The sequence below is a fragment of the Pollachius pollachius genome (assembly GCF_949987615.1).
Source record: "Pollachius pollachius genome assembly, chromosome: 9".
NCBI classification, from domain to species: domain Eukaryota; kingdom Metazoa; phylum Chordata; class Actinopteri; order Gadiformes; family Gadidae; genus Pollachius; species Pollachius pollachius.
The window spans coordinates 14,340,551-14,355,434 of record NC_136942.1 but is presented as its reverse complement, the minus strand read 5'-3'; the positions used below and the strand labels follow the sequence as shown (position 1 = coordinate 14,355,434).

Below are 14,884 nucleotides of genomic sequence, written 5' to 3'. Positions count from 1 at the left end.
GATTAGACGCCGGATCCCTCTTTAATAAAGCCCCCTGAACCCATGACATCACCCTGGCTCTCGGTCACAGCGTTTCCATTCTTTCCTCAACTGAGAAGAGAGAGAGGGAAGAAGAAGAGAGGGAAATGAAAGCAGCTTTCCCTGGCTGATGAAACTGAGGGTTATTCAAGGAGCATGGCTTTTCCTATAGGCGGTGAAGGATGTTGATGGTGAACTTGATGGTGATTGACAGATATGGGCTGAGCACATGTCAAGGACAGTGAAGCCGCGTTTCTGCTGTTTCTTCCAAGGTTGCACTTCCAGACTTCGTTTGAGTGCTAAGATCTATATATCCGAGAGCTTCTATAGAGCTGTAGAGCTCTTTAGAGCTCTTTGTCTAAGACTTATAAATTCTATAGGCTATTCAAAATTTGAGTGTCTGTACTGTTTTGTCTTTTGTGTATCTATTTCACCAAATGTATGGATGTATAACAACACTTGATTGAATTTGTAAATTAGTTTGTGATGTTCCATTTATAATGTCCTGATTTCACCCAGAAAATCTATAGGTTTCCACACTCAATCTACAAGCCAAACACATGCAATATATTCGTGAATACACAGCCTTCACAGGTTAGGAGTTGAGTTGTTTTTGTTTGTTGTGCCCTCAGACACAGCGCTGGCTGAGTGGCCCTCGGTAACCTCAGCGTCATCATTATCATCATTTCCTACGTGTGTGCCTCTTGAAGGGCCTGACGCGCTGGCAGCAAATAACCACTTAACTAGATGACAGCATGAGCATATCACGCAAATTCTTGCACTTAGGGGCACAGGGGCGCTTGATGACAGGGGGGGGGGTGGTGGTGGTGGAGAAGAGAGGGTTGAGATGGGAGTGGGGGGGGGGGGAATAGGAGAGAGGGATGGGAGGGGGTGTTGAGGAGGGGGTTCCCTTTCTTCGCTGCCCAAGAGCATTATGGTGCAGCGCTGCTGTTCATTCATTCAGCAGGAGAGAGAGAGAGAGAGAGAGAGAGAGAGAGAGAGAGAGAGAGAGAGAGAGAGAGAGAGAGAGAGAGATACAGCACACAACACTCCCTACTTGAAGGTTGTGCGGTTTCGATCCCCGGGGCACTTCCTCCCAAGTGTCGAGGTGTCCCTGAGCAAGGCACTGAACCCCAACCGCGCTGCATGGTAGACACCGCCGTCGGTGTGTATGAGTGGGTGAACGGGGGGGAAGAGAGCCCATTGTGAAGTGCTTTGAGTGGGGGCCACAGGTCAGAAATAGCGCTCTATAAATGAGCAGGGGTCCTTTTCTGCCGTTTCACCGCGCACCGTGCCCCTCTGTCTCCCCACGCAGGCCGTTCGCGGTGCTGCCCCCGCTGATGGAGTGGCTGCGGGTGGCCGTGGCCCACAGCGCGCACCGCCGCAGCTTCTCCGTGGACAGCGACGACGTGCGGCAGGCGGCGCGGCTGCTGCTGGCCGGGGTGGACTGCGAACCGCGCCAGCTCAAGTAAACACACACAGGGCCGTACCACTGCAGCTCATGCTAACGCCAAGGCTAACGGTGCCGCTCGTCGTGAACACATGAGGCATTGGCACATAGGCAGCACACACGCACAAGCCGCAGAGAGTGCCCCTTTAACAGGGAGCCACCTGCAGGAGTGCACGGGTGCACAAACACGATAGAAAACGAAAACCTGGATTTGAATATAAAATATACCCATTAGTCATTGACCTTTTTCACAGAGGCGTCATCGTAGGACAAATTCAGGTGTGGGGTCATAATAATAATTAAGGGTCAGCTTCTCTTTTGTACACAGCCACAGGTGGTAGATTAAACTAGTTAAGATAAGCCTACTGCCCTGGTACATAAAACCCGATAAGACCCATTATTAGTGTAATGAGCGACACCTCTGTTTGTCCTACGATGACACATCGGAAAAGGGTCTACAATAGGAAGAATGTCATTCAGGGATAACACTAAATGTATCACGATAGCCGATGTCCAAGGAGAAAAGCGTTTCCCCGCACGCTCCGTTCTCCCTTCTAGGACCGACGACTGCTTCTGCGCGTCGCGGAAACTGGACGCCACGTCCACCGAGGCCAAGTTCCTCCAAGACCTGGGCTTCCGGATGCTCAACTGCGGACGCACCGACCTGGTGAAGCAAGCGGTGAACCTGCTCGGACCAGATGGCATCAACACCATGAGCGAGCAGGTGAGAGACACACACACACACACACACACACACACACACACACACACACACACACACACACACACACACACACACACACACACACTGAGATATATTGGTTTTACCACACAGATATACACTCTAGATAGGCACTTGCGCTGTACACACTCACACGGTCCGAAGCCCAATCAGAGGCATAAACCTGGCCTCCTGAAGGATGGAGAGTAGGCCTTTGATTTGCGGATTGTGTTAATGGGGATATATGTGAAAAAATCAAGCTAAAATATTCATGACAAGGTTGCCCTTCTTGGTTCTATATCAAATTATTTTAATTCTTAATATTTTCTTCATTGCATTCATTACTTTTATGTTTTCATTTTGTATTTTGCAGCCTTGAATTGAATGATGGGGCTTCACGCTATCATGAGCAGGAGGAGGTGGGGAAAGTCCCAGTAGTATTCTAACTTTGTTTGAATCCTGTCCCCGTCCTGCGTGGGGGTGTTCTCTAGGGGATGACCCCTCTGATGTACGCGTGTGTCCGTGGAGACGAGGCCATGGTCCAGATGCTTCTGGATGCTGGAGCTGATATCCACAGTGAGGTCAGTTCCTATCACCCCATACATCCCCCCTTCGATGCAGGACGTAAAAGATGTTTAATACCACACCTATTGCCAAGTCTCTCATGGGACTGAACTGGTTAAATTAATTCAAATTAAAAAATATTAGTAAAACAGGGGCTTAAAGTGAGCCAGCAGCTGGATAATTGATGACTATTTAGAAGCGCTTTAATACAACATGTTATGGGTATGGGAGCCAAGCCATCATCATCGTTTACATCAAGTTGTGGGCACAGTGGTTCCAATTAGCCTCCTTGCTAATGTCGTGTTGTGCTGTATAATGAATGAGTATCATTAAGAGTTTGCCTCCTAATGCCTCAGGGGTTGTGCAGTGGCATGAGAAACAGCACAAAGTTAAACATTTTGGTGATACATTGATGACACAAACTTTACTTTTTCTTAAAAAAAAGTATCCAGAGGATTAGTATAAACTGACCTAAAATGACCTCTGCTGCTTATTCCTTATTTTTGCTGTAAAACTTTAAAATAAGGGCAAATATTGAATCTTTAATTAACATTAGTTGTAAATGAATATAGGCATTAGCTAACAATTAACTGACAGTTAAATAACAGTTAACTAATGGTCTAGTAATCATCTACTATTGGTGTTCATGTTTAATAATGGTGCTCATTTGAACTAAGGTATTAATTTATTCATTATTTAATAGGGTTTGGGTTAACCCTAACGATATTTAATAATATACCAATGATTGCAACTAATTAACGGTTAATCATTCAACCCATTACAGTTTACCCTTATTTTTTGATTTTGTGTCAGCCAAACTGGATTCTACAACATGGTTTATATTTCTGTAAAACAATGAATATAACGGCACCTTCACTACATATTACCAAAGCACAAAGTCATCTCCCCGCGATGGCTTCATTCAGCCTCATTCCCAACAGAATAGAGACCAACAGCAACACAGCATGAATCATTTCCATTGAACAGCGCAGTGATGATAGCTTGCTTTCACAGCGCCTCACACCTAAATTTCCCATACATCCGTCTGTGGGTGGTTCACAGTGCTCCTGTGAAAAGACCCCCGCGGTGGTCAACATAAACGTGTCTTCGATGTGCTTTCTCTGTGCCTCCTGTTCGTCTCTCATCATCATCGTCTTCCTCATTTCAACTTTTTTAAAGGCCACCCTTGTGCTCATTTCAAGTCCCCTCATGCCTCCTGACACAACACCTGCAGAGGTGTGGTAGTCTAACAACGAGAGGTCAGCCCTCTGTCATACACACACACACACGCACACGCACACGCACACACAGACACACACATCGGCAGAACTCTCCGAGAGGAAGTGGACCGAGAAGAGACGTAACAAGCGACCCAGACGGATCAATCCGTGGTGTTCATTAGTTGGCTAACCCCGGTGACAGCGTGTCACCCGGGACAGGGGCCCCGCGGGGGCTCCCAGCTAATTACCCCCGCACTCCTGTAGAGAGAGCTGCCCCCCCGACCCTACCTCTCTGCGCTGCACTGTGTGGTTACTTGTTAACGCCCTCATTGTTCTCTCTCTCTCTCTCTCTCTCTCTCTCTCTCTCTCCCTGACCTTGTCTCCCGCCACTCCCACGACACACCTTGTCTCACACCATCCGTTCCCACACCCCTTGACCCAATTGCCCCCCCCCCCCCCCCCCCCCCCCCCCCCGCTGCCCTGCCTCCTCCCCACCTGTGTCACTTTTCCCAGGTTCCAAACTCCGCCCACAGGCACCCCTCAGTCTATGCCGAAACCCGGCAGGCGACGCCCCTTACCTTCGCTGTGCTACACGGACATGTGCCCGTGGTGCAGGTAGTGACCACTGCTGTCTCTCTCTGTCTCTCTCTGTCTCCCTCCCTCTCCCTCTCGCTCGCTCGGCTCAGCTTGTCACACCCTGTAGTCCGGTGACCTGTTCCATGTCTTTATGTGTTGTCATTCATCACTGTCACCTCATTTAGTTAAAGGGATGTGGGGGGGGGGGGGGGGGGATATGATGATTGTAATGTTGATGTCGTCAATGAGATTTCAACCTGTATGTATTGTTTTTTGTCTGCCATAATTCGTGAGCATTTTTTTGCCTTGACCGCTCATTCATCTTTTATCTTCCGTCTGCTGAGCCATTGGTTCTGTGGGATGTTCATTTATGCACGCGTTTCGGGGGGGAAGACAATTATCAAAGGCCTTCCGTGTCCTGCTAGTCCTTTGAAAAGTCAATCGTGCTAATGGTCCAGGGAACATTGGATTTGCTGAAAGTGGCTAGATTGCAGTCTAATGAATATTGAACCTGTTTTAACGTGTTTGGTTTACTCACTAAATGTTCCCTCCGATAGCAATGTAAAATCTTTACATTCTAAATGGACCCTGTTGTCAGTTTGAATCTGGTTCAGATTTAAAGAGTTTGAAAGCAGGAGTAGAAACAGAAACAGAGGCCTTTCTATAGCTTGAATCAAAGGTACTAAGTCCCTTAGATTTAGATCAGATTGAAACTTAATTTACTCTATTTGGACCGCTTGACATTTAGTCCCAGCCCCCCGCTGGAGACACTATATTCACATACTTTACGGCTTAATTGTGGGAAGATTGCTCACTGTGATTTAAGTGTGGCGTGAATATCATTCATCTAGAATCCAATGTAAAACTGTCTTTTAGCCCATGGTGATGCATGTGGTGAATATGATTACACCAACTATTTTACCCTCCCACCCTCCTTCCCTCTCTCCCCCTCCCTCCCATCTTCCCTCCCCTCATCGTACAGCTGTTATTGGACGCCAAGGCCAGCGTTGAGGGCTCCCTGCAGGACAGGATGGAGAACTACACGGAGACGCCGCTGCAGCTAGCCGCGGCGGCAGGTACGACACAGAAGCATAAGGGACCTCTGACCTCCACCACAGCTGGCTGGACGACCGGCTTTAGGGCGATCCATCGTTCGTGTGACAATACCAACCACGAGAATACAACGCAACACATGCAATTCGTGCAATGAGAACGATAAGACGTTTGCACTGGGTTATGTCGCCTTGTCTTCCTCTTTGCAGCAAAGGGTTCCTTTTAAATTTTTGACTCAAGCACTCTTGAGGCCAAATCTCTGTTGAACCTTCTCCCACGTTTCCACTTGTTGTGTGATTAAGGACCACTTTAGTCCCAGTAGTGCGGGCGATCTAGTGTTCAGGCACCTCCGGTGAAAGGTTCTGGGTTCATCCAGCCTGTAGCTAGGAAGATGCCTCACTGCGGCTGTCCGCTCATTGTAGCCTCCTCCGTCCCCCCCCCCAGGTAACTTTGAGCTGGTGAGCCTGCTGATGGAGCGGGGGGCCGACCCCATGGTGGGCACCATGTACCGCAACGGCATCTCCTCGGCCCCCCAGGGAGACATGAACTCCTACAGTCTGGCCGCCGCACATGGACACAGGTTAGATACACACACACACACACGCACACACCCACACATACACACGCACACACACGCACACATACACATGCACACACAGACACACACACACGCGCACACACACGCACACAAACACACACACACACACACACACAAATAGACACAAACATAGCTGTGCATCACTACATCTGTGTTCTCAACAGTGCATACACGTTTGGTTTTTGAATTGACTTTGAAACCATCCAGCCATCAGGCCCTTCATGTTTGCTGCTTTCGGGGGCTGGTGTGTGGTGGTTCCCCAGGAATGTGTTCCGTAAGCTGCTCTCTCAGACCGAGAAGGGGGGGAAGGCGGACGTCCTCTCCCTGGAAGAGATCTTGGCCGAGGGGTCCGAGCTGGAAGCCAAAACAGCATCCCAGATGGACCTGATCCGGACTGGCAAGGCCAAGCTCAAGGCCTTGAAGGAGGCCATGTACCACAGCTCTGAACACGGGCATGTGGACATCACCATAGACATACGCAGCCTTGGTCAGTATGAAACACACCAGCCGCTTCTTCCTGTCTTTCTGTAGACTGTGTATCCCTCACTTAAGTGTTGGGTTCAATGTCAATCACAGAATGAACTGAAACATGGACGCCCTACAAAGAAACACACACAGAATTGGAGGACAGCGTCTGGTTTCCCTTGAGCTATGAGCTATGCTGAGCGTGTGGAAATAGATTAGGACAAAGGACCCAGGGTGGCGTGAGAGACTTGGTCCCATTGGTCTGGCCTTCTGCCCACCACCTTCCCCAGGGGTCCCCTGGACGCTGCACACCTGGCTGGAGTCCCTGCGGACCTGCTTCCTGCAGCACCGCCGGCCGCTGATCCAGGGCCTGCTGAAGGAGTTCTGCTGCATCGAGGAGGAGGAGTACACTATGGAGCTCATCACCCACGGCATGCCCCTCATGTTCCAGATCCTCCGAGCCAGCAAGGTACTGATGCACAGGGCTTTCACCAGGGAAGGATGGGGATGAGGTGAAGGGTGTGTGTTCAAGGATCCCCCCCCCCTCGTGCTTTATCACGACGTGTGTCCGGATTCATTGTAGATCATTTCAGTGGGCGGGGAGGTGTCTAGTAAATCATAGAGAATGGAATAAGAACAATAATCAGTAAATCCTCGTTCACATTGTCGCCGGGTACAGTTGTGTGCTGTCGTAATTATTCCCTAATTGCTTTCTCAACTATCTCAGTCATTCTGGAGTAATGTGTGGCAACGTAGGGTTTTAACAACACACTGCAAATGTCATCCCCATCCGACTTTCTGTCTCTGCTTCAACACCAAGCTTTGGTCGACTTCTGCTATCAAATCCACAGTTTTCCGTCTCCCTATAGTCCGGAGCAATAAGCCTAAAGGGTTGTGATTTAGGACACGCTGGCTCTCCCGGCCCCCCTTGCTCCTCATTAGTCTCCCTGCTGATTGCTGGGATAGGTGAGATGAGATGACGCACCGAGTTCTAGTTCTGCGCACGCATGCACGCACGCACACACACACACACACGCAAGAACACAAATATACTTGCACAAACAAACACACACAAAAAACACACACACACACATACGTGCACACACACACACACACTAACATACGTGCACACACACACACACACACACACACACACACACACACAGAAGCACACAAACACATACACACACACATACATACACACACACAAACACACAAAGTGACGCACACACACAAACATACACACACATAAACACAAGCGCGCCCAGTCACCCACATACACAATCACACAGCCCTTACATTTGGTGTCAGTCCCTGTTTGTGTCCTGGCTGATCTATGTGGGGCCAGTGAACCTCATCTCTCCTAGGGGCCTCAGGGACAACACTGACACAAGAACTTCAAAATAGAGGTCACCCATCTATCCTCAGACTGCTGCTATAGACTTCCACTTCAAGCCCTGCACATTCATAAATATGTAGCTAAAGGCTCAACCATCACTGTGTGTGTGTGTGTGTGTGTGTGTGTGTGTGGGTGTGTGTGTGTGTGTGTGTGTGCGTGTGTGTGTGTGTGTGTGTGTGGTTTTTATTTAATTCTGCACTTGATAAACGACTCCATCCATCCACTTGATTGGGCCTCTGTGAATGCCGAGGATGTATTAAGAGGAGTGCTTTGCTGTGATGCAATGTGTCGACCCACACAGCGCAGCCAGGACTCTGAGATAAATAAAGAAGGAATTCTGCAGGATTGCATATTTGGTCGGCTCTTTCCGGATGGAGTACGTGATGGCAAAAGATGTAGTGGGTGTTGTGCATCAATGACAGCTGCAAGCCTGAGTGTGTGTGTGGTGAGGGATATGGAGTGGTGTATGCCGGTGATTTAGCTGGATCCTATTGTACCTCATGCTGACTTACAACCACACAAGCCACAGGAATGGGGGAGTACAGGAAATCATTTTTGCGTTTCTTTATTTATTCTGCGTTTGTGTGCATTTGTGTGTGTGTGCGTGTGTGTACGTGTACATGCGTGTGCATGTATGTGTGAGCGTGTATGTGTGCCTGCTTTGATGTGTGTGTGTGTGTGTGTCTGCCTGTGCGTATGCATGCTTGGTGCGTGTTTGCCTGGGTGTGTGTCTGTCTGCGTGTATGTGTGTGTGTGCGTCCGTGCTTGCTTGTGTTCATGCGTTTCTGTGGCTGTGTGTGTGCGTGCCTGTCTGTCTGCGTATGTGTGTTTTTAACAGAACGAGGTGATCAGCCAGCAGCTGTCGGTGATTTTCACCCAATGCTACGGGCCCTACCCTATTCCCAAACTCACCGAGATCAAGAGGAAACAGACATCCCGTCTGGGTGAGTGACATGTTCAACACTTTTATCCATCCCACGGAGGAAGAGACGTTTTGAAAGGTTTTGCTATGTTATCAGTGTGACTTTAGGTGACAGCGTTTTGTGCCATTCCCTCAGTTCCCCCTTTGCTGCCTTTATAAGATGAGTTCATTCAATCAGCTGATGGGAAGAAGGGCTTGTTTTTGATGATTGAGAAAGAAAAGCTGCCTGTGTGGTACATTACCTCGGGTGAAACAAAACACTCATGTAAAGAGGGGAAATAATGCCCCCTAGTGTCTGAAAATATGATGCAACATGTAGGCATCATTTGGCTGTTGTCTGTTCATGTCTTTCAGATCCTCACTTCCTGAACAACAAGGACATGTCAGATGTTACCTTTCTGGTGGAGGGAAAACCCTTTTATGCACACAAAGTGCTCCTCTTTACAGCCTCCAACAGGTATAGAAATACATACAATATATCACAAAATATGAGGTCATTTTTATTTATTTGTATGTTGGCAAATCACATTTACTGTGGGCTAGTGTGGGAATACATTTGATGTTCCTAAAAAGTAGAAAACAATTAATATGTACCTTTATTCTTTTTTTGAAAGTATCTCTATTTAAAATGTTTCATCCCAAAAAAGGCTTACAGTAGGAAAAACGTGTAGAAGACAGGAGATCACCAGCCTTTAAACTGATTCTTTGGGCACCTGCATCTTGCTGCTCATCCATCAGGCTCTCTCTATGCCTTGCCACTGAGATATGTCAGCGTGTATCTCACTCAGCGGGACCACTAGATTTCACATTCAGTCCTGTCTTCATATGACGGAGAAGCAATGAAGTGTGAACCTCTGCTGACATGACCCATCGGGTAGAATATTTCAAAGCCTGAGGTTGAGAGATTGTTTATAGAGGCTCCTTGTTCGAAGGCACCACTGTTGCAAAAACAGTACGCCGTCTTAACACATTAATGACCCATTGAATTATATTGCTTCGACGTAAACCTTTTTCGTCAAACACGCTAACATATGGCCCCCGTTCTCTTTCCATCCTATTCCTAGTACCTATCCATTCTGCACTTTTTATACCTTTTTGTTAATTCCTATACTTCCAAGGTTCAAGACTCTCCTAGCAAACCGGCCCTCAGGTGAAAATACTTGCATTGAAATAAGCCATGTCAAGTACCACATCTTTCAGGTAATTGAATACAATCAGAGTTGTACACAAGTGTGCACATTGCTTCACTCTATGCACACACTTTCAAATTGAATTGAACATATATATATACTGTATAAGAGACAGTGTTTCGTTATTTCCATAGCAACATCCATTGTAAGCTTAGGCAATGATCGCCTTATATAGTCTATGCTGGGCTGTATTCATATTGATTGGATGGTTGCAGCTGGTGATGCAGTACTTGTACTTTGGTGGAACCGACGCCGTCCACATTCGGAACACAGACGTGATGGAGGTGAGCTCCTTGTTCCAAATATTTCGCTTTACCTCATTCATTAATATAAGCGATCACATATTGTTGAAATACTTTCTTGCCAGCCATCCAGGTGGCTCGCCAGCCGGGTTTAATGATCCCCCACAGAATTGGCATTGCGACTTCCTATGAACATATGATCACAATGACTTGAGTTATTTTGACTGCTGATCTAACACGCGGTGATTTGCACATTAGAAACATTGTTAAGCTTCATTACCAAAACATGTTGTTAAGACACTCTCATGCAGGAAATAACCAATGAGTCATTCGTTTTAATTGGAGTCTGAAGAGTAGCTTGTTATTATGTTCATTCATATGTTGATAATTAACTGGGTATTTCTTGTTCAAAAAGGCTGCTCTCACCACACACTGTTGCTATCCTAGTTTCATGAACCACAATGGAAGTGGGCGGTCGGCCATTGTTTTTTAGGCAGAGGACAAACTGCGTGTTTTGAGGTTTTCCCTGATACCCTTTGTTCATCGCAACACAGCTCCTGTCTGCGGCCAAGTTCTTCCAGCTGGAAGCTCTGCAGAGGCACTGCGAGATCATCTGCTCCAAGAACATCAACACAGAGACGTGCGTGGAGCTCTACAACCACACCAAGGTACCGGGACATCTACAGCTGGTTCTCTGAGGAAGAAGCTGACGAGAAGCTATATATAAACATGAGGAGGAATAATCTATAGCCTCTTATGTAGGCTGTGCATGGCGCTCACATGGATAGTTATTCAGGTCACTTGAGCTAATATGCATGTGTGTATCTGTGCTATGTCCCCCCCGCCCATGGTATGTACATGCTTTGAATGAAAGCATCAGTCAGAGGAATTAACAAAGATATATTGGTGTCAGAATGTTTGCAATTGAAAATCAACAACCACAACAACAAAAATAACAAACCCCCTCACTTTCGTCATAACCTGTGATGAATACCATACAACAAAACAAGACTTCTCCTTTGTGCTCCGCAGTTCCTGGATGCCCCAGAGCTGGCGTCCTACATCGAGGGCTACTTCCTGAAGAACATGGTGATCCTCATCGAGCTGGAGCCCTTCAAACAGCTGCTGTACGACACGCCCCCAGAAAGCCCCGGCGGTGACATCCTGCAGGAGCTGGAGAAAACGCTAGCGGTCCGCATCCAGTCCATCCACCTCTCCTCCTCCAAGGGATCCATCGTTTGAGCCTCCCCCAAAATCCACCAGCACCACGCCTCACCACGCCTCCTCTTTCCTCTTATAGACCACAGGACAGATCATGGAAATGATTCATATTCTGCAGGACTGCCTATCCTCCAGCGATGGATACACTGTCAAGAGGGTGAAAATGACAAACACAAAAAGAATAATGGGAGTTACAGACTGCCGCAGCTGCAATGTGTGTCGCTGTGAATGTCATTGAAATGCTAATTAGTTTTTACCTTTCAGCATAGATTTAGTGACCCCTCTGTCCGCCGGCCCTGTTGCTATAATACTTTTGCTATGCACTACTACATAAAGGTCGCCGTCATTGCAACATTGCTACTTTATAACCTACTGTTTGATGGTAGCAGTTGTTGGTAATGCATCGGAACCGAGCAGAACTGTAAGGTAGGAACTTTAAAGACAATTGTAAGGGAAGAGCAGAAGGACAAAAAAGCTTCAGTACCGCTCTGTTGGATTAGCAAGCTAGTCTACAGCATTGTGCCGCTAGTGTTTTCTGGTAGAAAAGAAAGCCGTCGACACAACCCATTAAGCATTGTCCGCTATAGTTTAAAGGTATGACAGTGAAACATTCCAATATTTTTTTAAGTCAAGCAGTCGTTGTTGTTACTTAGTAGTAGGCCGATACTACTTCAGGTCGTATAGTTATGTAAGAAAATATATAATGCTTTCCTCTCTTCTTGTCCACAACACCTATCCAAAAGTAAGTAGCAATTGTATTATTTTTCTTTGTTTAATACATTGGTACACAAAGAAAAACTGTCATTGGTATCGTTCAACAATTAAGTATTTGAACTTCACTTGCAGTTACATTATCTAAACTAATGCTTCTTCTTTACAAACCAGGACAAACGGATATATACCAATCATGTGACTAAAGCAAACTAAGGAAAATCAAGCAAATTAATTTTGGTAATCAAGACACTTTCCTTGCTCCTTTTATGGTGTAAATATTGTTCATATGTAAGTTAATGTACATATATATAGCCACAGATGTTTTCTCATGTCTTACCATTATAAACTTGTAAACAGTTAGCTGTACAAAGGCTACTTTTAAAGTAACTCTCTGTTAAAGCGTTGCATGTCAGAGGTATGACTGTTTTTGTATTTCTGTTTTAGTTTTAGACGATGCTTAAAGAGATGCATGGACACGATGAAAAGGAAAGGACTGGAAAATTGTGAACATATTTTTGTTGTCTGCATGATGTGTGTCTCGATGTGTTTCAACCAAACGATGTGTTTCGGTTGTTTGAAAGGGATTGAAAGTCGAGACCATTTGAGGAAATACCTTGGGCATTTCCGTGGTGAAAACATAAGCTGCTTAGCTGTGTTTTTCAGGGATTGTTAAATCACATCAAATGTATACAATGTGTGACCTTTAATGTGTTTTGTCTCTAAAGATTAATATAAAGAAGGCTGTATCAGGTGAGATTCCTTTGGCTCTGATACTACAACAGAACAACACAAGGTAGAATTTGTTTTGTTTGGTAGCAGTTGTAGCATCTGTGGTCCTTTGCTCATGTTTATTTTTTTTAATCAAAGACATTGTTGCTCTCAATTGTTCACACCAATTAAATCATGTTATGTAAATCCGACTACTAAACGCTCAGACAAGGCAACACACACACATTTCGTGTTTCTTTTGTTCTAGTCATCTTCTGGAATGGGCATACAAAAAGGGAATTATACCTGTCTGTGGGTGAGGGAACACACTCAAGTAAATAGCCATTGAGAGGTACTTGTTGCTCCTAAGTGATAGAGAACGAATTTGAGTGTTTAGGGGGATAAAGAAAGATGGCAAATCAAATTCAGCAGGGAACAAAATTATGATTGTTCATCATAACAAATATCGATCATTCAATCCCCCCTACCCCACCACTGCTATCAATAAATTGCTGCATAGGGCTAAAATAGATCCTTTGCTTCCTTCTATTACATTGCGTTGCATTTGGGAGTCTATCTAGACTGACAAAAGCTAAATTAGCCCTGATGATGGATAGCATTGATTTTCATTTACAGTCCTCCTTGCCCTGGGCTCGGGGCCAACCTGTTCCAGATGTAGTCACGTGTAAGCACTGCATCAGCAACGCTTTACGCTCATTCATTCTCTGCTTCATGAGTGTCAAAAAACATAAACACAACGCAAACCCGATGTATTGTTCTGCCCTCCCTAGATAAAGAGGAGAGAATGACAGACCTTTGTATTATTATTGACGTCCAAGACGCCCAAGACTAGTTAATCAAAATAGAGCGGCCAAATTCAAGTTTCAAATGATCGTAAACAAAGGCCAATCTACAAGAAAATGCAGTTCTGTGTGTGTGTGCATGCGTCTGTGATTTTGTGTGTGCGTCTGTGTGTGTCTGTCTGTGTGTATGTGTTGGGGATTGCGTGCGTGAGTTTGAGTGCGTGTGCGTGTGTGTGTGTATGTTCAACTAGGCAGCAGGGGCAGAATAAAGGTGAAGTATGGGTGACAGCCGTTGTCAAGTAGGCTAGTTACCATAGTTACCACCACTGCCCAACAACAATGTATCATGGAATGTGCTGCCATGTGAAAGACTGAATGCAATCCAGGGCGGACACACTTGCCTCTGTGGATACATTAGTACAAAGTAACTTAGGTGAGGCACAGCCGTACGCTGACCCACTGCGACACACACATTCAACCGCACACACACACACGCACGCACGCACGGACACACACACACACACACACACACACACACACACACACACACTCTTGCACGCAAACACACACGCGCACACACACACTCTCTGTCTCACTCTCTCACTCATACACACACATACTGGCGACACATTTCCTGAGTTCAACACTAACATCTACTTATCCGTGCAGAACTTGGAAACGACGGAATCGAGCCTTTTGTTAAAGCCCAGTTTGGCCATTTAGACTTAATGGGTCTGGTTGGTTGGCTGACGTAACTACAGGCAGTGTAATAACAAGAGGAGACCCAGAGAGGGGGACACCGAAGGGGTGGGGGACGTTTGGGGCAATGTTCCTGTTGATTATTTCCCAGAGTCCGTTATGTGTCTTTGTTTAGTATTCTGCAACAGTCCCACGGGCCCAGCGTGTTGCCCCAGTGCGTGTACGGTATAAATACCCCTCACACCGTGCGTTCCTGTAAACTCAAACTGGAATGTCTGAAAATTGGGTCCCTTAGTCTGTATGTGCTCCGCAAGTGGGTTG

The 14,884-nt window shown here is 46.4% G+C and overlaps 1 protein-coding gene across 1 annotated transcript in view; it reads left to right on the top strand.

Moving 5' to 3' along the window:
* Positions 1-13,100, top strand: part of btbd11b (BTB (POZ) domain containing 11b) — a 51,154-nt gene extending 38,054 nt beyond the window's left edge. The window contains exons 4-17 of the mRNA XM_079743540.1: positions 1,334-1,486; positions 2,027-2,192; positions 2,681-2,770; positions 4,487-4,588; positions 5,532-5,625; positions 6,047-6,182; positions 6,464-6,687; positions 6,956-7,134; positions 8,903-9,008; positions 9,341-9,443; positions 10,105-10,186; positions 10,392-10,460; positions 10,973-11,086; positions 11,451-13,100. Coding sequence (XP_079599666.1) covers positions 1,334-1,486; positions 2,027-2,192; positions 2,681-2,770; positions 4,487-4,588; positions 5,532-5,625; positions 6,047-6,182; positions 6,464-6,687; positions 6,956-7,134; positions 8,903-9,008; positions 9,341-9,443; positions 10,105-10,186; positions 10,392-10,460; positions 10,973-11,086; positions 11,451-11,660 — 1,828 coding nt within the window. The 3' untranslated portion in view covers positions 11,661-13,100. The remainder of the gene's footprint in view (positions 1-1,333; positions 1,487-2,026; positions 2,193-2,680; positions 2,771-4,486; positions 4,589-5,531; positions 5,626-6,046; positions 6,183-6,463; positions 6,688-6,955; positions 7,135-8,902; positions 9,009-9,340; positions 9,444-10,104; positions 10,187-10,391; positions 10,461-10,972; positions 11,087-11,450) is intronic.
* The last annotated feature ends 1,784 nt before the right edge of the window (positions 13,101-14,884 follow it).